This window comes from Pholcus phalangioides, unplaced genomic scaffold, assembly GCF_987345545.1.
Source record: "Pholcus phalangioides strain wild (caught in Gottingen) unplaced genomic scaffold, Ppha-v1.0 ptg000007l_1, whole genome shotgun sequence".
Classification (NCBI taxonomy): Eukaryota; Metazoa; Arthropoda; class Arachnida; order Araneae; family Pholcidae; genus Pholcus; species Pholcus phalangioides.
In genome coordinates, this window is record NW_028301600.1 from 16,691,329 (window position 1) to 16,714,925 (window position 23,597).

General features: G+C 35.8%; 1 protein-coding gene and 1 pseudogene across 4 annotated transcripts in view; one reads left to right on the forward strand and one right to left on the reverse strand.

Moving 5' to 3' along the window:
- Positions 1-3,250: 3,250 nt before the first annotated feature.
- FipoQ (F-box/LRR-repeat protein FipoQ) overlaps positions 3,251-23,597 on the forward strand; it is a 58,013-nt gene continuing 37,666 nt past the window's right edge. The window contains exon 1 of one of the 3 annotated variants that reach the window (XM_089232746.1): positions 3,251-3,668. In XM_089232746.1, the coding sequence (XP_089088872.1) occupies positions 3,609-3,668 (60 nt within the window). In that variant the 5' untranslated portion in view covers positions 3,251-3,608. Of the gene's footprint in view, positions 3,669-21,212; positions 21,472-21,493; positions 21,605-23,597 lie in introns of those variants that run through there. The other 2 variants (XM_089232745.1, XM_089232747.1) reach the window with 2 other exon arrangements.
- The window catches only part of LOC149084995 (hexosaminidase D pseudogene), an 82,392-nt pseudogene continuing 78,537 nt past the window's right edge, over positions 19,743-23,597 (reverse strand). Inside the window, exon 4 of the transcript XR_016192779.1 lies at positions 19,743-20,113. The product of XR_016192779.1 is annotated as a hexosaminidase D pseudogene, transcript variant X6 (transcript). The remainder of the gene's footprint in view (positions 20,114-23,597) is intronic.

The window sequence follows — 23,597 nt, forward strand, 5'->3', positions numbered from 1 at the left end:
TATATATCCTATATATACCAAGTTTCATCAAAATACCCCATCTGCATGGGCGCTGCATACGTCTGAGTAGTGTCAGTATATTTTAACCATCCTGTATAAAATCAATGGACTGTTCTCAGAGAGGTTATATATATAGAAGAGGTCAAATACAGATACCATGTTGTTACGTATAACTGTTGTGCTAAAATAAAATCATGTACAATTGATAACGCGGATGAATTAACTCCTCAGAAAAAAGGTTAGTGCATCAACTTTCAACTAGATTCTAACTCCGTTTCAAAAGGTCTCGTACCTTTCAACATGGTCAGAAACTATGTTCTAGTGAAAATATCATTTAAAACATTATCTAACTATTGATTTCTTTCAATCTTTTCACACACATTTTCAACTGTATATGTTAATGTAAAATTATGTAGGCTTAGCATATCTCCAGTACTTATAGTTTTGCAAATTTTCAAACATAAAGAAAAAATTCTTTATAGACAACCTGCGCTAATGATAAAAAATGTATGTGAAATCAATGTAATTGAATAAAATTTATTCAAATAAAGAAAACTGTTCAGTTCTTAAAATGAGGCAAAAGATTGAGATTTCATTGATTCAACCTTATTTAAAATTAAAATGCTTAAAAATTAAAAAAAATCATATAGGTTTTTTTATAAATGAAGCTCAGTATGGATCTTTAATACAGGGTGGGCAAAAAGTCCGTAGAAACTTTGAAAATTCATAAAAACCGGAAAAATAACCGAAATAAAAACGGTTTGCAGGGTTAGCATCGCTAGGTCACGGGAATTTTTTTAAGACAGGAAAAAAAAAAAAAAAATCAAAAACAGCCGATAGGTGACGCTGACGTATGCAAATCAAAGAAAAGATACGCAAATAACGAACAGAATGCCTCCAAATCGTTTATTACAGCAGTATGTGTTCCACATGACCACCACCACATGGGATAACACATTGCAGGCGAGTCGCAAATCCAGCAACGGCAGAGTGCAACAGGCCTACATACACGGTTTACAACGGTTTTTTATTCATTTTTAAAGTTTCTACGCACTTTTTTCCCACCCTGTATTTTTCCTTATTTTATGAACTAAACAGTTTCCGTTATTTTGAATCGATTTTTATTCAATTAAATTGATGTCATGCTATTTGATCATGCGTGAAAGGTGTTAATAATGCATTATTTTCCTTCATTGTTTGAAAATTTTCAAAAAATAAGCACTGAAGATATATAAAACAGTGTGTTGGCATATCAGAGCATCTTAAATCGAAAATTGGTGTAAAAAATGTGGAATAAATCAATAGTTGAATAACGTTTTTAATGATATTTCTTCTAGAGTAGAGTTTTTGATGCTTTTGGCCATGTTAAACGATATGAAACCCCTTAAATATTGACGTTCTTGTGTATAGTCATTAGTAAATCGTTTTAAATTTATTGGTTAGTTATTATTCTCTTATCGGCTGAATGGTGACTGAATCCACGAAATGATCACCATGTGTACCATGGAAAATGTACCATACATTGTGTCCTGTAAGTGCTAGCACGGCCGTCATCAACCGTCCGCCATTGAGATATGATTCCAATTTAAAAAATACTCAAGGCGTTCAAAAATTACCCTGTACCAGTTTTGAGAGTGAAAACACAGTGCGCCAGAAAATAAAAGATCTAAATTTTTATACGATCCCGTTGTCTTCAAACTTCTAATTAGGAAGTTGTTGCCCTGTATCTCCTGAGGCCAACAGAAAAAATTTCATAGGTCTAAATGCAATATTCGCTTAGATATTTGAATCTAAAAATCTAAGAAAAATTATGAAAGAACAACAAAAACTAACGCACAACGTCCCTTTTCCTCATTTATGCTGTCCTTTCCCAACTTTTCTTCGATTTTTGAATTCAAATTTCTCAGCGAATATTGCGCTTAGAAACATGGAATTTTTTTGTTGGCTCAGGAGAGACAGAGCAATTCTAATTGGAAATTAGAAGGTAACGGGACTGTATAAAATTTTTGATTTTTTTATTTTGTTACACATTGTATTTTCACTCTCAAAACTGGTACAGGGTAATTTTTCAACGCCTTTTGAGCATTTTTTAAATTGAAACTATATGTCTATACGACGGACGGTTGACCAGAAAATGTGGTCTCGTTATCACTTACAGGCCACCCTGTATATCAAATATTATTTTACGAGAAGGACGGATTCACGCAACTGTTCAGTATTTAGCACAGTCAATATTTAATATTTTTAAACTCATGAGTACCGTTTAGGGGCAGTGAGAGAGAGGAGCACCCATGTAACATGTCTGACACATGTGAAAACCAAGTTAGAAAGAAACTTAAATGGATAGTTTGATAGAGATTATGTGTGTGTGATCAAGACCTATCGAAGACACAAACACCGAGCACTCTCGGTTGCTACAGTGGGCAGCATTATGAAGATGCCTCACGTAGTACATCATTTTGTCTCAATTATACAATACAAACCGTAACCGTTAAGCCGTGTCCACACCAGGTACACGATTCTGAGTTGTGATAAACTGTTTTGGAGGAATGGCTATGCAAAATCGACCACTAAAACACCCTACATTTTGCTAACAACACCTTAAAACTGGTTTCTTCATCGGTTGAAGCTGCGTAGAGCTGCGGGTGGAGTCCGGCTTTAGAAGGACCGTTACGTCTGTACGTCTTCAGATGTGACAGAAAGGAAGAAAGCTTCAAATATGCTTACAAAAAGCAATGCAGATTACCATGCAATGCTGCATCGTAGCATGTTGTTGTATCTACTAAGCAATGTTGATGACTACCGGTTGGGACGTTTGTCTAAGACAGTTTCCCAAACTCTTTGTTCCATCACCCCCTTGTTCAGAAATTTTATTTTCTCATTGCCTCCAACTCGAGCATATCCAAAGATTCTTATGTTATACTCGTAGTGGTCTATGGGGACGACTGAATTTCATTCAGCTCATTTTGGGAAACTCTGGCCTAAGCTCACAAATAGTCAATAACTATCACGCCTGTGCACACAAATCTTCATTTTAAGTCTCCCAGCTATGCAAAATACGCACTGAAACACCATTACATTCCTCGCAAACTTTCAGACGTTGGTAGATAATTAGAAAAGGGAGAGAAGAGACAATTTCTGTGTGTGTTCAACAGTCCGCTTTTAAAGATAGGGGAGAGAGAGAGCGAATAAATGTGGTGTGTAAGTATGTGCATGCGCTGGAGGATGTTGAAGAGAATGATGCTATTCTCAAGACATTTTGTAGCAGAGGGAACGGAGCAAAGAAACAACTGAACACAAAAGAAGCTGTTGCTGAAACAGCAGATGCAAAAGGAAAAAGAAAAGAATAAGAAAAGATGTGAACGGGGTGCCAAGGCGTTGCTTTCATTTCATTTTATTTTTTCAAGTAGTCAAGTTCTGTAGGACAGCACATTGTCTGTACCGAAGATGTGGTAAACTCGAGTGATAGTTGGTTCCGTGCGGTGGAGGTTCCATTCATGCAATACGGGCTTTGGAAATACTTTTTTTTTGTTTTTTATCCCCAGAAAACCAGTTGGAATTTATTTATAAAAAATATATAAGATTCTGATTATTTTTCCGGATACGACATGGATAAAAAAACAGACAAGAAGAATCTGATGGTGAATGGAATGCTGCCTGATGAATGTGTGAGTCCAGACTCTCGCTTGTTTTATTCTCAAAAATTCTCCTTTCTATGACTGTTTTTCACTTTCTTTTCGTATGACAGGTGTTGACAATTTATAATAGTCAGTGACTAATAGGAATTAGGAATGCCGGTCACTCTCTTTCATTTCTGCTTATTTCTTCAAATACGGGGGATTTTTCAATAGCATTTAGAATAATTTTCAAGGTGTAAAAACTAACGAATGTGACTATTCGAAAAAATAATATAAATTTGAATATCATATTAACAAAAATATTTAATTTGCTTTTAACCCTCTCGTCGGCATTGACGAGATATTTCACTTTCTTAAAATAATTTTATATTAGCAATGAAAAGTCCAAGTACTATTTGTAAAGCTGATTTCTCGATTTGACATATTTTCCTATTTCGATCAATTTGCACCTACTGAAAATCGGAAATAACCAACATCACCTACAAAACAAGGCCTCCGCACGAAGCTCGTGACGTCACTGAAGAAGACCATTTCACCTATTGCCATTGGATATAGCAGGCCGACGCATGCTATATCTTTACCTTTTTTTGCAATATATCCAATGGCAATAGGAGAAATGGCCTTCTTCATTGACGTCACAAGCTTCGTGCGGAGGCCTTGTTCTGTAGGTGGTGTTGAAATAACCCTGCTTCATAAAAAAAAGAAGATATGACACACTGTACAGGGTGTCAGTGATTTCTGCTAATACCACTTAAGAGTTAATTTCGTTTTCAATATGGCGACTGAAAAAACATAAAACCTGTAAACAATGTCTTCCGTACGTCTGGATTCAGAAAATGTTCTTAGCTCAATTGATGTCTTCAGGGATATTAGGTACGCAAGTATTTTTGTGAAAGATATAAAAATTGTAGAAAAGTTGAAAATACCCTAGAAGATTTTCTCACCATTTTGCATTCATAACTTCTGAGAAGTTTCTATTTTGACTTGAAATTATCACGTACTACTGCAAACTATATTAATATACAGGATTTTTGAGGACCGATAGATAAACTTTCGCGCTGAATGGAGTTAAGTTTGGTCTACATATTTAACAAACTATGGAAATTCAGGTTTTTATGAATAAAAAACTACTCCACTTCAAAAATTCGCCACCAGGGGGGGTTATAATTCACATTCAGAAAAGGTAAATTATATGAATTTCAGACCACTGACATTGATTGTGCGTGTATGAGAACTTTTTTCTATTGAGCCCAAAGAAGTCATGGCTTACATGAACTATGTAAAGTGTCCTCTATCGGAGCAAAGTGGATTTATATTTTTATTCGTCTTCTCTACGTCATCTCTTTCTCATTTTTTCATATTTAATTTTCTTTTCACGGGAATTAATTCTTGTGTACCAAAAATATGAAGTTTTTTTTTAAAAATACAGAAATTAAAACAAACTCTAGTAATTCTTCTTTGTGAATTGATGGCGCCGGTGACTCATGGGACGTCGACTGATGACGTCACACATTAGTGACATAAAATAAATAAACTAACAGATTAGCATCGAAAGTGTTTTGAATCATGAAAAATCATTCCTCGCCCTCGTTCTTTTAATAAAAAACATTTGCTTTTATTGTTACTAATATCAAAGGCGTGTGTTTTCTTAACAACCAAATAAGCCTAACGCAAATATTAAGAAAAATGCAAATAAATACAAATGCAATTATATGTTTTGTACATGTCTCAGTGAATGTACATGTCCAATCATCTCAGCGAATGTACATGTCCAATCATCTCAGCGAATATTGTACTTAGAAACGTTTTTTGTTGACCTCAGGAGAGACAATGCACCAACTTCCTAACAATGTTTTTTTAACACACGGGGACTGTATAAAAAGTTAATTTCTTTATTTTTCATGTATACAACCCCTCAAATAAATTACGACTTTTTAAAAACCCACTTGTCATTTGAAAACTTTTTGTGACTGAAAGTATACTTCTCTAAAGTCAACGGTTGCAGAGATAGTCCAATGGACAAACAGTTTGAATCACCCTGTACATATATAAAGGGTGCATGTAACAGGGCGTATGACATTTTACTGGCGAAGCGTTGATTCTTGAGGCATACTTCCAATTAGAAAAAGTATCGAAATAACATGTAGTACTCAGATATGCCATTCCTGTTGCAAGGGGTTGTATAGTTATTAAAATAAAGAAATTATCTTTTTATACTGACACGCTCGAAAAACGGAGGAAAGTTGGGAAAAACAGCATTAAAAATTCGGGTAAAAAAGTTCTCTCGAATTTAATGCTGTTTTTTCTCTACTTTCCTCCATTTTTCGAATTCGATTATCTCGGTGAATATTGAGCTTAGAAACGTGGAATTTTTTTAGTTGACACCAGGTGAGACAGGACAACTTTTTTATCGGGTTTTTGAGCACAGGGTGTACATATGAAAAGTTAATTTCTTTATTTTAATAACTATACAACCCCTTTTAGCATGAATGACATATCTGAGTACTACACGTTATTTGGATGCTATTCTAATTGGAAGTATTCCTGTAGAATCAACGGTTCGCCAGTAAAATGTCATACGCCCCGTTATCTATGTACCCTGTATACTGTCCGTAAAAAATATGGTTGTCATCAATTTTGAATGGATACATCTTCCCGATTGTTCCTTACATAAATATCGCATCCTTTTAAACGTGGTAAAATTCACGACAGCCGAGGATAAGCTATTTCATTCATTCGCAACCCTGATAGAAAAATAACTTCCTGCAATCAACCTGGATATTTGTCCCTTAAAATTCGATAGTAGTGTTCCCGTCCACTCTGACTATGACCATGTTCCCAAAGGTCATGGTCAGAGTGAACGCGATGAACAAATGCAAAAACAGAGGGAAGTTTCTCTCTAAATTCTAACCATTTTAGTTTACCACTTCAACTAGTTCTAACTGGTCTTTTTGAAAGTATCTGTCAACATTTCTTTCAAAATCCAGAATTGATTTTATGAAACAGGAAACCTGCCTTTTTCCATCAGCCTTACTACAGGAAAAAGTTGCAGCCAAAACTAGCAACACGATGTTATCAAAGTCAGTATATTGAGTTATTTTTTTAGTTTTATTTTATACTCACTATAACTACGAAAAACTCTTTTCTACCTGGTTTGCGAGTAAAAAAACTAATCTAGAAATAACGGGCTAAATTACATTAAATTCAAACATATACTACAATAAAATCACGGAAAAATTCTGCACTTAATGAGAGTGTATTTAATAAAAAGAATTAAATATTTAATTATAGTACTTATAAAGTTATGAAAATTATATATGTATCAATAATTTCTGAGAAGATAACGAATTCTTAGTCAGATTCATTAAAAAAATTAGAAAAATTTTCATTAAGAATGTCGGGGCTCCGTAAAATTGCAAAAAATACTGAAAAGTCCAGTAAAATTCGGGTGATATGGCCACTTCTTAAAGCCATCATAGTTTTTATAATTATATAAACACTGCACAAGAAAATTTTTTTTTATGTTCTTAAGGAAATTGTAATAGTTTTACAGAGTATATTGAAGCTGATGATTTTTGGTTATTCCTAATCTGGCATTGGTTCAGTCAGATTAGCTCTAGTTTTCGAGATAAAGTGAAAATTAAAGGGTAATAATATAATGGTATAAGCAGCATGCAAACCACGCTGTTGAGAGTATACATTATTTCAAAAACTAGAGCCAATTCGGCAAAACCAACGGCAGATACAGAATAAGCGTTCAAAAATGACTCTAAAATCACTGAAATATCTTTGTCAATTATATTTACTGTATTTATTTATAACGCGCAGTTTTCAATGAGATTTGTATGCTGCTTATGTGCGTATTATCATTGAAATTTAATTTTCACTTTATCTCAGAAACTAGAGCCAATCTGACAAAACCAATGCCAGATTCGAAATCTGCACCACAAAATCACTGAAATATTTTCGAGAACAAAATGCGTGTTGGGAGCAGTGCATTTGGCTAAAAAACTAAAAATGAAAAATAAGACTGTCCGGTGTGTATATTCTCTAAATTCACTAATATTGGAATGAAGTTTGAACCATTTGGCAGACTGTGCGGCAGACATCGGTAAATAACCTTGAAGTTGAATTTTTCCACTACTTTGGACAAAAAATAAAAGAAAACAGACGGTCTCGTGTCGGTTTTCTCTTATGGAATTATATATTCAGCTGTTTACTTCGGAGCACGTCTGTGATGTTCAGGTCAAGGTTGAAACCACCAATAGAATACCGAGTCTGGCGCCCATCTGAAAGACACGTCCACATTCTTCTGTTACTTTATACAGCCGCAACGACTGAAATTGATGAATGTGTCTATGCAGAAATCTTTTTTAACTTTTGATCAGCCAACTTGAATTTTTTTTTAATGGGGGATACGAAAGGTCGACACTGTGAGAAACTCGAAGTGCATGACTTGAATCAAAGAACAATATTTCAGTTCAAAATATAATAATACAAAAAAAAGCAGTGAAAAATAACGAACATGTTTATACTGATCTGTAATATGGACCTTGAACTAAGAACGCGTATGGCATCAAAATAGGGCTAGTATATTGATAGTGCGTACTCATCTGTCAGTAAATACCGAAAATTTTTCATGATATTTCCCTAACACGTCCAATGTTCAACTAAAATTCCTTTAGGGCGGTATTCGCCGACATGGTTTAAACTAGTCACAATTTTTTGATGAGAGATTGACACGGATATTGGTTAAATTCAGGTTTTTAACCAATCTATGTTGATCTCTAATCCAAAAATTGTTAGAGCAAAAGGTTCTATCTGGAAACAAACAGACCGGTTATTACCATCATACGTTTGAAACATAGGAAAGTTATATACTGGCTGATGTGGAGATTTAGAATCAATAGCCATGTCTGTTATCAGTGGCTGGCAATAGTGTACAAGGGTCACTCTGAAAGCTTTTCAGAACACAATTTTCTTATATATGGTGACGTTGGCTACTTAAATAACATATTTCCAAAGTTTCAAAAACTTGGACCTTCAATTTAGAATATTTTTCTTTGTAATTAATGTAAATTTCTAATTAAACGAATTTTTTAATTACTGTGAATTAATTATCTTAGTTTAATCACAATAATTAATAATTAAAATTTTAGGAACCTCATGCTCCATGCAACAACAAAAAAAAAAATTAAGGGAAAATTATTTTTTTTCTATTTTTAAAAAATTTATGTTCATGGTCAGGGAAAATTTTTTTTCAGATAGAAGAAAATCGGAATAAAATTTCTGTTGCGGTCATCATGAATGCTGAAACACGTTTTGCGAGGATGAAACTTTTGTTGTTCCAAGTTGGGAAGTTGAGGAAGGAAGGAATCTCTTATCTGAGGCAAGGCAAAAAGACAATTAAGCAGTAAAAACTGATATGGCCTACTTAAAGCCGCGTATACATTTGCGCGCCAATCTTGTAACGTATGGTTCCCCTGCAGCAGTTCTAATCCGTTTGTGGGTACACATAAACTTCCTTTGTTTTTCTTTCCTTTATGTTCCGATTCTCGATGGGTCCAGTTAGCAGGGCCACATCCATAACACGTGGGGCCCGGTGCGAAAATAATTTCGGGGCTCCTTTGCCCCGATTTTATATATTTTGAGGTTAAGGGGGAATCGGGCATTCAAACATTCATGTATTATCAAAGAAATACATGCGGGAATACTGAAAAATATCTACTCACCAATGAAAATTCGGAATTAATGAAAGAAAAAAAATCCCAGAATTTTTGAAAATTCAGAATTAATGACAAAAATAATTCCAGAATTGATTGAAATTCAGAATTAATGGGAGAAAAAATCTTAGAATTTTGACGAAAATCCAGAACTAATGAGAAAAAATCCCAGAATCGATGAGAAAAAAATCCCAGAATTGATGACAGAAATAATTCCAAAATTTATGATAATTTCACTATCAACTCAGTTGAGGCTCAAGCACTTTGTTTTTAGTACGAAAAAATATATGTTGGAGAAAAAATATGTACATCTTTTTACTTCTATTACCGTAAGTGTGGGGTCCGGTGCGACCGCACCTGTCTCACACCCCTAAGGGTGGCTCTGCCAGTTCAAACAGCTCAAGAATCGTTCACAGCACCATACAAATTACTGAATAAACAAAGCAGTTGCGAAGGCTTACATAACATAATCCGCGGGCTAATGTATACGCGCCTTAAGAGCAGAGATTCTTTACGATTTCAAGGCGGGCGGATCGCATATAGAAACTTATGAAAATTTAGTAAAAGTTTTTGATAATATTTAACCTTTCTTTATCAAAAAAAAAATTAGTTGAAATTGAAAACTCATACAATGAATTTCAACACGAATGTTACATTCTGGCATATGAGGCAGGCCCAAGATGAGTTGCTGGAACTGTAGGACATCAAAACATACAATCTGTGGCTAGGCTTATTGATGGATATCGAAATGTTTTTACCAGAAGATCCAGCAAATTATGATCATTTGATCATCTGAAATGTAAGATACAGGGTGAGCAAAAAGTTCGTAGAAACATTAAAAATTCATAAAAACCGGAAAAAACCGAAATAAAAAACGGTTTGCAGGGTTAGCATCTCTAGGTCAAGGGAATTTTTTTAACACAGGAAAAAAATAACTAAAAAAACAGCCGATAGGTGGCGCTGACGAACACAAGCCAAAGAAAAGATACACAAATAACGAACAGAATGCCTCCAAATCGTTTACTACAGCAGTATGTGTTCCACATGACCGGAATAACACATTTTACGCGAGTCACAAATCCAGCAACGGCAGAGTGCAGCAGGTCCACATACACGGTTTACGACGGTGACCAGGTTGTGGATTAGGAGCGCAAGTTCTTATAACCGTCTCATTTGCATATTTCCACCGAAGTTGGTCGTACCAAAGCCACCTATCGGCTGTTTTTTGAGTTCCTGTGTTAAAAAAAAGTCCCGTGACCTAGCGATGCTAACCCTGCGAACCGTTTTTTATTTCGGTTATTTTTCCGGTTTTTATTCATTTTTAAAGTTTCTGCGGACTTTTTGCCCACCCTGTATTTTGCATCAACATTTCAGCTTGAGGATAGTTTAAGTCGTTAGGTCATACATGCTAACAAAAGCATAGAATCAAGCACACTAGAACTCGTGCCAGTTAATGTTTGAGAAATTCTCTGTCGAAGTAAAAAAATCATCATATGTGACAAACTTCGTATTTATGCATACAATCCAAAAACAAAACAGAAATTGACAAAATTAAAGTCTATAAAGGAGAACAACCTCCTGCCAAAGTGACCAGGATCCAGAAATGCTGCAAGGAAAATGGTCACTGTTTTCTTTTAAAATTTTGGAGCAGTGGCTACCAATTTCAGTTTAGAATCTTCTGTGTTTTATCAATTTCTTTTTCATTTATGTCTCAACAACATAATGCCCAGTACGCACAGGAGACCTTCTCCCCCCCCCCCCCCGGGGGAAGTACTTGGATGAACTTATTAGTTAAGACGGCCTTGCCACTCCCTCCCAGGACCTAAAAATGATACAGAAAATAATGGTTCTGCTCTCGTCAAATACGAGATCTATGGTAACGGTATGTTTTTTACTATAATATAAGTTGTCCCTTTCCCCGAATCTACGTCTGAGTTAAGAAGTAACGTAAAAATATTTCAGAATAATAATGTGAAGTTTGCAAGTCACTTGAGTTCAACAAACTTCGGAAGCACCGATCAAAGTCAGAATTACGTTTTTTTCCATTTTAAGTTTCACTTAAATTATCTTCACACTGTAAAAGAACTAGCTTTTTAGGCAATTCAAGCATTCAATTGTTGCTCCATTCCCCTTTATATCTAGACGACCTCCTCCTCCTAACGAGATCATGGCCCGCCGCTCTGTCTCAATGAACAGATATAAGCAGGTGGTCGAAGAAGACCTGGGCCATGCTGAAAAATGTGCGTGTATATGTTGCGAACCTAACGTGACGTTTGTTTCTGTGTAATGCTCGTTGTAGTGTTGCCATCTGTAACCAATTTTTCAAATTATGAGTGAAGTGTTGAGAGATTGTGAGACAACAAGATTGAGTGTTGAAAGTGATGTTGAGATTGAGTGTTGTACCGTTGTGTGTGTAGGCCTGTTTCTCTCTACGGCGAGATTTTTTTAACGGGAGATCGGCTCGCATTCGCGCCTCGAAGTTGGGAATCACAGAAAACCAACTTCACAGCCCACCACCACTGTCACGACGGTTGGGTTCGATTATGTCTATATCTGTCGAAGTCTTTCATGACAAGTAATTTTCGGGTGTAAAAGTGAAGATTGGATAGGATGAACGAAATGTGTTTAGCTGGTTATTAGTGTTGAGGAGTTTCGGAATTCTTTTCAGAAAGTTGCTCGAAAGAATGGAAAAGCGCATTCGAGAACCCAGAAGCTTTCTAACCAGCAAAATAATTTTTCTGACCAACGTATGAATCCATTGACCATTAAAATATACAATTTTTAGATATTGATATTGGATATTCACTCAGACAGCTTCACCGGCTGGCACCCTACCAAAAGAAGAAAACCCAAGGTTGTTGAATGTGCGGAACATCTTGATATTTGCTTTTGATCTTTTTCCTCCTTGTTTTCGCAGAAGCATTCGGTATTTCTACGATATCCATGGCTTCTCGTCGTTATCATAGACCGGGGTGGCCAACTTCTCTCTGTTCGAAGGCCAACATAATAGTCAGACGTATTTTCGCGGGCCGCACCAGGGACAAAACTCCGGTATATAAGCCCGAATGCATAAGGGGAGAGAATTGAGAGAATTGCTTGCTATATATAGCATCGCGGGCTACAAACATTTTGACAGGAATTATTAACTAATTAACTAAAATTTTCATTTAATTAAATACTAATTACAAAAAATCATGAATTATTAACCGTAATCTTCATTTTTTGAAAACGTGTATGTACAGAGCGGGCAAAAAGTCCGCAGAAACTTTAAAAATGAATAAAAAGCGGAAAAATAACTGAAATAAAAAACGGTTTGCAGGGTTAGCATCGCTAGGTCACGGGATTTTTTTTAAACACAGGAAAAAAAATAACTCAAAAAACAGCCGATAGGTGGCTTTGGTAAGACCGACTTCGGTGCAAATGAGACGGTTATAAGAACTTGCGCTCCTAATCCACAACCTGGTCACCGTCGTAAACCGTGTATGTGGACCTGCTGCACTCTGACGTTGCCGGATTTGTGACTCGCCTGCAATGTGTTATCTTCTGTGGTGGTGGCCATGTGGAACACATACTGCTGTAATAAACGATTTGGAGGCATTCTGTTCGTTATTTGCGTATCTTTTCTTTGGCTTGTGTACGTCAGCGCCACCTATCGGCTGTTTTTTGAGTTTTTTTCCTGTCTTAAAAAACATTTCCGTGACCTTTTTAGCGATGCTAACCCAGCAAACCGTTTTTTATTTCGGTTATAGTTCCGGTTTTTATGAATTTTTAATGTTTCTACGGACTTTTTGCCCACCCTGTATATATTCTCTCATATGCAGAGAAATTAGCGCAGAAGGAAATTGCTTGAGAAAAATACACACACACAATTTCTTACCAGATCAAAATCTTGCCCTTATGCCCAGCTCTTGGGGCAGATGGTGGGATAACAGACGGGCTAGTAAGCAGCCTAGAAAGGTGTATTTAATGTACTTCAATAAGTTGGTAAGACCAGTCTACTTCTGGCTCCTCACTGGATATAATTTTCCCAGAGTTTTTGTCAAAGTCGGGAGATCCACTCTGCAAGTTTACAAAACTGGACTTCGAAAAAATTTTTCCAAGTTCCTGGTCAACTCATTAGATTCAGCGAAGTCAAAAGATCCTTTATGTGCGGTCTTAGAAAAATTTCAACTGATGGGGCTGGATTTAGGACTTTGCTTTCTTCATGGTTGCAAAATTTTTCCCAAGCACTTCGCGATAGAAATGCTGTGTTGGTGTACCCTTTCCCCGATTTTTCAAACGTGGTGAACTTAATCTTCCGAGATTTTTCCGATTGGGGTTTTTATCCCTCGAGTTGGGATGTTGTCAGTTGCTCGCAGCTCGGCCAGATCTTATTTGTGTGCCTCGATAATTTTATTTTAGTTTTACTTGCGTGAAAGGAAAATTTTTGAGGGAAATTTTGCTCGTCGAGATTACCATCACTGACCTCTGACGATTGCGCAAGAAAATCTGCTACTGTTACTTCCATAATTCTCACAGGAGGTTTTGAAATCAATCATGTGACCTGTTTATTTAAAAAGGTTTTGTATTTGAGTGTTGAAAATACAAATTGTTTTAGTCAAAAATCAGAAATATATTTTTTTCTACATTAACCGCAATTTCGTCAATCGAAACAAATATACAAAATATAATAGTTTTTCCAGTAGGGCTTTTTGCAGTGAAAAACAAAAAATGAACCCTCCCCCTCGGAAAATATCTTGTGTATGCCTATGGTTAGGAAGCCAAAAAAGCATCTTGTAGTTTGTTTTCCAAGAAATTCAAGCATATCTTTTCATAGGTACGCTCACTGCATACCTATGAAAAGTCCTAACAGCGACAATAGCAGGAAAATGCAAAAGATGCAGAAAAAAAAAATGATGAAAACGTCATCAACATCCGGGCCCTGCTCATAACATTAGGTTAAAAGCTGTCCGAGAGATCCCGCTCGTAATGGTTTAGGCCTATGGCGATTGTATTTTCTGTCTATAAACGGAACAAAGAAAAGTGGGGAGAGCGCGCTAATCACTTGAGTCAATCAGAAATTTAAAGGCCGCGTTTCTAAACCAGAGCGCCACGGTACTTTCGACTGCCATCAAAGCGTCTGGAGATTAAGCAGGGGTTCCACGAGATATTTAAGTTTCTAATCTCAAAAAAGTTTCTCTCGCAAAAAAGCTTTATCGTTCTTCTTTTGGTAAATATGACACAGCGAGGATGCCATAACTTTCTCCGGAATGGTTACTAATGCTTGTCCTGTAAGTGAGTTTTAGGTTATGGATGTAAAAGTAATCACTCGATTTTAACCCTTACAGAGGCAATCCCGAGATATCTCGTCAAACTTGATATGCTTTATATCGGTCACTCCGAAATATCTCGGGTTCTTAACAAGCTTTTATTTCCAATCTGGCAGTTATTCACAGAAAAATTTCAAAAATCGCTTATAAAGGGTCAAGTCATGCTAGCTGTTCACCATGTCTTTCTCAATGATGAATTCCAAACAGATCAAATTGATTGAATCGTCAGGTCTTGTGTGATCGTTGCGACTTACAGAAGAAAGTCAATGTACATCTGTACTTCGAGCATGACCAAGTTATTGCACGTTAATACAAGTTGCCCCAATGCAACCGTTGACTTTAGAGGAAACACACACACATACTTTTAGTTACAAAAAGTTTTCAAATGACGTGCAGTTACTTAAAATACCATTTTTAAGAAAGTATAAAAAGTTAATTTCTAGATGTCCCTGTGCGCTAAATATTTCAATTATTTAAATGTAGATCCCGCTCTGAAAAGACATTCGCAACAAATTTGATATTCTCAATACAATATTTATCGAAATATCAAATATATAAAATCCCTGTTTTGGCAACTTATCACTGTGTTGCCAAGCTTTCATTAGCTCAGAATTTGCCATTTTTGGGGACTGTACACACATAAAATGAACTCAAGCATTTTATTTTCTATTAATAGCAATTACATTTTTTCACAATTATTTTGACAATTAGAGTTTTTACAACTTTGAATTTAACTTATGATTCGAAATTTGTGAACCACACCCTCAATCATTGGTGACAAATGCTGAAAACTTCAAAGTCAAATATCTTCTTTAATATTGCATTTAAAAAAAGCAATTTTTTGTTTACATTTAAATTTCACTTATTTTTAGAAGTTTCAACACACATGGTCAAGAAAAGTTAATTTTTCCATTTTTTATGTATACGACCTCTTGGCTGTTCGAACAATTTGGGACAGCCTGTTCACTGCCAACGCAGGAGAATGCCAAGGGAGTTCGGCTTTTTAACGTTTTGCGTAGTGCATGAAAAAAGTGACTTGCCCATGGAACCACTACGAGAGATGCCACGTGACTTAGTAAAACATTTAGACACTAAATACGGAAGAGTTTTTTTGAGTAGACACTAAAATGAACTGCAAGAAGTTAACAAACTTCAAATACGTGTATGTTTTACACGAACTTATGTGTGATTCGCGAAAGGTGTTCGAAAGCAATACAATTTCTACGGTTGATTCTAGAACTAAAATAAAATGTAAAAAATATTCACCGGAAAAAAAGGGAAATTACAATTGTGATATCAGCATTTCCGCAAAAGAATAATTTTTAGTAACATAAAAACTGAAATTTTTTTAATGGCCTCCCTCAAAAAAAAAGTGTCAATAATTGACGCGTTGGAATGGAAAACCATGTAAGCGTAAAAAATATAATAATTTTCACTGAAAGGAGGAAAAACTAATTTCACTTAGTTAAATACTCGCAGGAAGCGAGAGTAATATTCGTAGTCTTTAAAAATTAAAGAAATAATCTTAGGGTACATCGAAACATAGTGCACCCTGGTTTCCGATTCTGAAAGTCGGTGCCGTTACAGATTGGCTTGAGTAACGGCGTCGACTTGCTGAATCAGAACCAGCTTGCACTATGTTCGTACCCTTGTATAGGCAACTCGATTTGGAACTTACATTTTTCTCCCACCAAAAACTCTGACTTATGTTTTGCCACTCACGTGGTTTTTCTCTCTCTCTCTCTATATATATATTTTAACTACTCAATTAGTAAAATTTTCGATTGTAAGTAAAAGAAATTCATCTCGTTCCGCTTAATGAAATTTCGCCGAAATATCTGTGATTAAAATATTTGATTTTTGCCAATTTCCGAAGTCATGAAAATTTCTGAGACGTTTTGCACATAAAATATGGCAAAAATCAAGAATTTCATTCGCCGATCGGCGTACTTCAGCGAATTTTAGTGCCAGTAAAATTTTTTCCTAAAAAAAGGAAGTATTTCACATGATTAGGGTCCCCCCCCTTTATTCACATTTTGATTTAGTATGAAAATATTAAATTATATATTTCTCCCAATTATTATTTTATCACTATATCAAAGCAGAATTTTAATTTTTATCATTCACCATATTTTATTTAAATATTAAAATTATTACTTTAATTTTGCATACAATCACATGAAAGTCTATATGGGATTTTAAATATGAACAACCATTTAGGTAATTATTTCCTTAACCCCTTAAGCGGATTTCAACATTTTTCTGATCCGCATTATAACTGCCACAGTGGAAGTTATTAAACCCTCTGCAAAATGCAACACGTTTTTTCAAGAAGAATATTTTTTTCCGATTTAGTGCAGATGATAATACATCAAGTCACATCCCTGACCCATCCCTTGGGACATGCAAGCATAATAAACCGACGTTGCTTTCCTGTTCCGTACAAATCTGACAGGGCAAGACGAGACGGGACAGGCATCCCCGGCTCGAGTCAGCAAGGTCAGGTTCGAGCGTGGGGTCCAACCTAGCTTTGCTTTATATTATGTCGGCTTTTGGGGGTGGGCTACTTATACACCCACACCTTCAACCAGAGCGAGACACCAGCCAGCGCTTTAGCCTTGGACGATCCCACCGCACCTTCCGAACAGAGCAACTTCGCATACTTCAACCCCAACACATTCTTATAGCAGAAAGCCTCCTCGCGAAGCTCGTGAAGTCGCCTATTTCACCTATAGCCATTGGATAAATTGCAAAAAATGTAAAGATTTCGCATACGTCGGACTGCTATATTCAATGACTACAAGTGAAATGGACGACTTCAGTGACGTCAAAGTTTCGCCCAGAGGCTTTCTGCTATAGAAGGCGTTGCTTCAACTCGGTATAATGTGGGGTCAAGTTACCAGGGGTACCGCGAGAAGGTAGACTTAGCTGATTTGCCCCTCGGTGGTGTTGCACCATCCGAACCGTTCCTTCCCCCCCCCCCCTAGCGCAGGTGATAAGCGCTCCCTCCCTCTTCAAACACTTATTATTATTATTTTATATTATTTTTAGAATTATTATTATAAAACCAAGGAATAGAAATACTCCATTTCTATTATTTATACTGTATGCATATTCCAATACTACCCCCGAAGAGAAGGAAAAAATACCGTCTTTCTCCTTCTGTTACTTTTATTATTACTTTGAACAAAGGCTGACCCCACCCACTAGTAGCTAATCTGACAGGTTGGGGTGGGAAACATGTTTGTGAACACAGCCCTCTGTGCAGAGCTAGCTGGACTCTGCATTGCCGAAATAAGAGGGTTTTGAGGACGCGAAATATCTTGTCATTGCCGAAAGACAAAGCATCAAGTTAGGCGAGACATCTCGTCATTACCTCTGTAAGGGTTAATTAAAAGATGATCTCCCCTTTAAAAGTCTCGCCACAGAGAACAACAGCCCTACAAACAGTACAAATACAATTCAATCATAACACATCACTCACTTTACTTCTGAAATATAGATGGCAGCATTGAAAAATCAAACATAACACTACATACGCACTCAGACTGTTAGGTGCACACACAGTTACAACTCACTAGGTAGTATATCACCCATAGGATGCAATAGACCTGAGCTGTGCTCGGTTTGAAAAAAAGAAAAGTTTCTGTGACTCGAATTTCCCGGCATGCAGGAAAATACGGGTATTCCCGGCATGCTAGTCCCCCCCCCCCTCGATGTCTCCCTGCATCTCGGCTAATGCGGAGGAATACGGTATTATTCCTTGATGAAATATATCTATAATGAGAAAACTATCTTCCCTTTTTCAATGTTCTGTAATAAAAATAAAGAAATGAAGTGAAAAAAGAGTGGGAAAAAGTGAAATATTTCCGCGTTCACTTTTTTTCCGATCCTTTTCAGTGTTTTGAAATTTGCAGGCAGATTTGTTTTTATGCCATAAAGCTTTGTTTTGCGGATTGTTAAAAGGCGGTCGAGAGGCATCCCTCTCTTCTGTTTAAATGTTCCAAAAATATCCGAACGACCAAAGAGAGTTCATCCAACAAGAAAAAATTTGCACACACCCTCGCAAACGTTTCGTCACTTTTTCGCAAGAATTCCTGAGTTGGCTGAATCGCGTTCCTTTGGCATCAGCTGATTCCTAAAAAGCTACACACTTTTACGGGGGAAAAAAATGCTATAAAATTTATCATTTCTGTTATTATCAATCACTGGGCATCTTTTATGGGTCGTCCATGAAAAATAAATTCCTGCTTGTTAGTCAGTAACGTAGTTTAACAATATAGACCTATGATACGTATAAGAATATAAGTTAATTATTCTCACTGTAATTTTTTCTGTATGGGAGAGTTTAAGGGTAATTTCTAATGAAAGTCTCCATATGACGAATTTTTTGGTGTATTCCCGTGGTGTGGAGACCCAAATATAAATTAAAGACGACAATCGTGTTATAAGGGGGACAAGGAACGTTCAAAATGGAGATTATATTTCTTTATTGCTTTCAGCTAATGTGTTTTTAAACAGCGTAAGCACTCACAATAAATGTATTTTGGTGAATCTTATCAAATTATTAGGAAAAATTTAATTTTTATGAACAAAATTTATTGAAAAATAATCACAAAACTCCGAAATGAATTAAATTCTGAATTATCCGCGTCGTTTTCTATTTTTTTTATATTTTGCTTCCAAAGACAAACATTTATAGGCATGCATTTTAAGATGAGTTTTTTTTTGCATTTTTCAACAATTCATATTTTCAGTAGTATAAATTGATGCGTATTTATCTCAAATAGGTTATCGGAAACAAATGTGTAGAATTTGGAGTAAATTGAATGAAATTTGGTGCGCAAGGGACATTTTGAATATCGGTTTGTGACGAAAAACACACACAAACACGGAAAAATATTAAAATATTAATTCTGTCGTAGACAACCATGATTTTTTAATAATAAAGATCGGAGTAGAAAAACAACTAACAAACGAATTTTAATGTGGTTTGTTTTGAAATATTTTACGCAAATCCCGCGATATTTTTATGTAAAAGAAAATCCAAATCGTGTTATTTTCATGGTTGGAACGTCCAGCAGTGGTTCTCAAACTCAGGGTCATCCGCGGCTTCCTTGCCCAATTCATGGTCCATCGATGTTTCCCTCAAAACACTTCAGTGGATATTTCCAGTTATAAAAGAACCACTTCGAAGCATAAATAAGCACACAAATCAATAACTCCAGATCGCCGCGACGTCCTTCACAAAGGTTGCCGACACCCCTAGGAGCAATGACGCACACTTTGAGAAACACTGCCCTAATGAAATCCTCATTATACGAATCTTGACATCCATAACAAATATATGACATCCATATTTGTTATGGACAGCTTTTTCTCAGCCAACTCGTTGGGCATTTTGCGTCCTGTTATCTTGTATTTGTATCTTGTAAATGAAAACCTGAGAAAAAAAGTGATAAATGTTAATAAGCTTTTAATAAATGATAATGTTAATAAATGATAAATGTTGAATAAGCTATGCCCACACACTATACAGAAAACATTTTCTCTTGTAGGAAATTATTTAAAATCGGTATTATTTCTTCGGTAAAGAAATAGGGTCCTGTATCACGTGTTTCAGGCTGAATAACCGTGGACCAGAGGGATTTTCACTCGCGCAACTGCTGTAGATTACTTAACTGATTTGCTCGGATGTCGACCGCAGTTGCGAACGAGAAAAAAAATTGGAATTGTTAAATTTCTTCTGAACAACAACTCGTTAGTCTAAAAAATCATCATTTACTTTAACCCAGATATGAACACGTACATACTTCTATCGAAAATAACAAGGTTGATGATGATAGTAATTGCAACGTTTATGATAAGAGCCAAAATACTTCAATCTAGCTATTAATTGCAAAGTAGTTGTAAGGATTAGATTATGAATGACTGAAGTTTGGATTGAATTTTGATTGTGGATGATGTGAAAATATGTTGATTTTCCTCTAAACAATCGATAGAAATCAAGTAGGTAAATAATCAAGAAAATTAGGTTCCATTACCTGAAGTGATAAATTTTACGTTATATTTTTTTAACCCTTTCGCCGGCATTGACGAGATATCTCGCTTTCTTAAAATCTTATTATTTTAACAACGACAAGCCCAGTCGTAATTTTCGCCCATTTTGTAAAGCTGGTTTTTTGAAACACGTTTCCCAATCAATCTTACTTTGCACGATGCTAAAAATTGGAATTAAGCCTACTTCATAAAAAAAATGTCATTTTGTAGGAAGTTCAGTGATGTCTGCTATGCCGGTGAAAGGGTTAAAAAAAATCCATGACTACGTCAGCATAAAACGAATCTGATCAAAATTATTATATGATTTTTTTATAGTTTCTATTCGGCACAATACAAGTGAAAAATTTAAAAAAAAACATGACATACGGTGTGGGTGTAAGAGCATATTTTTAGTATATGTGTGTGTGTGCAAGAAAGACGCCAACGAACTCTGACAACCCTGTGGTTTTTAATAAGCCTCTTTCTTCCTTTAGCACCAGTTTTTTCGAGGGCAAAACATTTGGCAGGGGCTACCGACGAATTATTCCAGACTTCTAGCTTTGTTACGTGCAAAAAACGTACACATAAAAGAAAAAAAAAATACGTTGTTTGACTGCGCCAGCAGTGTACCTCATATAAAAACGGCTGTTGATCACCAAAATGGATAGAAGGTTATCCATGTGGGCCGTCACACAGGATGTATCAATCTCGGGATTCAAAGATTCGCTGTCCTTACGGGGCAAGAATGGCATCATATCTACGGTACGTTTCATTCATCGCAATGTGTTGTTGTTCTTTGTTCTTCAGTTGAATGGATTATTGTGAGCATAATTAAGTCACTTGGATATGAATTAAGGATTTATGTGCGTGTGTATATCAGTTAAATTCCAAAAAGGTATGAGATACTCAAAAATTTCCATAAAATAGCATTTCCCGCGATTTTGCGGTAAGTTCATGCTTCATTATGACTATATGACCCACGTTTTACGGGACAGATTGAAAAATTTTTTTCATAAATTTTTGCCGTTTCTTGTGTGTGTGTGAGAAAGTTATATATAATAGAAATTTTAAAATCGTGAATGAATTATTTAAACGATAAAATGCCCTGTTTTTTAGAATTATTGTCACTCTTTTTGTACTGTAACATCAAGTTTTTAAAATAAGTTAATAATTTCAACTCGTAACTAACGTGAAATTTCAATATTTAATTTAGTTTTAAATAATTTATTTTCATAGCTATGTACGCGTGTGAATTCAATTAATGGCTAAAATATTCATTACAAAATTGTTTCTTACTTAAAAATTGATTTATAACAAAGTTTCCTTTTTTTTGAGAAAAACCATTTTATACTATCGTAACTGGCGTCTATTTTTATTTTTTGCCGGGTTTGCTTCCCTATCTAATGACGTCATAAGAATACTTATTAATAGATGGAGAAGAGAAGCTGTATCGCCGTGAATATCTTTAAACTTATGTAAGACGAGAGAGATAGGTTATGAGAGACATACATCTTAAGAAGTGCTTGCTTCTTGAGCAGTGTTCTGCCGCCAGATTTGGAAAATATCGTATCGTTTCCCAATATCCATTCATTTACGTACCATAGTAATTGTAAACAGAATGAAAAATTTTATACTCTTCCTGGCCAAGAAAAGATCCCAACCTATTTTATTGCACTTACTCTGAAAGCCTGAGGAGGAAATGTAGCGATGTGAGTTGGTTTCTGTTGTTCTGGACCAGTCAGCAATAAAATGGAATCTACTAAATACAGTAAAACCACTCTTTTGCGGACACCACTGGGACAAAATAATTCGTCTGTAAAAGAGGGGGTGACTGTTAATCAGGGGTTTGAAATGCGTATTTTTATTATACTGAGGAAATTATAATTTGGTCGTAAAAGAGGGGTGACTGCCTCTGAGGAGTGTCCGTTAAGAGGGATTTTTACTATATTTTCGTATGCCGAATAATGATCTTTATCCGTGAATGGATCATCTTCACAACACAATCTTTATCTCCTGAACGTTGGTGATAGAAAAATAATTTTGATTTCAAAAAATATCGAGATAACGTGCCTATTTCAACTATGTAATTTCTTCTACTAGGGGCCATGTATGTACAGAGATATAAAATTTAATTTTTTTACACGATCCTCCTTTCCTCTAACTTTCAATTAGAAAATTCTGACCCTGTCTTGCCTGAGCCAAACAAAAAAAAAAAATTCCATGCGACCAAGTGCAATATTAGCCGAGATGTTTGTATTCGACAATCACTGAAAATGAGCGAAAGAATGACATATATTAAGGGAAAATGATGATGATGATGACGATTCCTCCACGGAAGAGGGAAAGAAAAAGGGAGAAACGGACCAATTAGCAGATAGCGAAAATCAGCAGATCGAGAAGACAATTGCCTATTGAAGAGTAAACCTTATTAAGCATGCTAAAATATTTAGCAGATTTAATTTTATTGCTGACTCAAGTCCAGAACACCAAAACCAACATCAGATCACAATACTTCCACCTGAGGCTTGCACAGTAAGTGGAATAAAATAGGTTACGCCCTTTTTTTGGTCAGGGAACGTATCTGGTCGAAACGGTTAATTTTTTTGGTATCGCCTACATGGTCTTCTTATTGCGTATGCACATAATTACATTTGGCTTTTTTCTCAAATAATTAGCAGCATCATGTTTGAAGAGCGTTTTTTTTTAATGAATCAGCGAGTCTATTACTTGAATTTAATTGTAATGCCAATTAACTCAATGTCGCGCCTTCAGCACGCGAACGAATGGTCGAGAAAGTCTAGTCTAATTAATTTAAACTCCTCAAAGTAATCATGACACAAAAAAGAATTAAATTTCAGAAAAACGAATATTTTACTCTTCAGTTGACA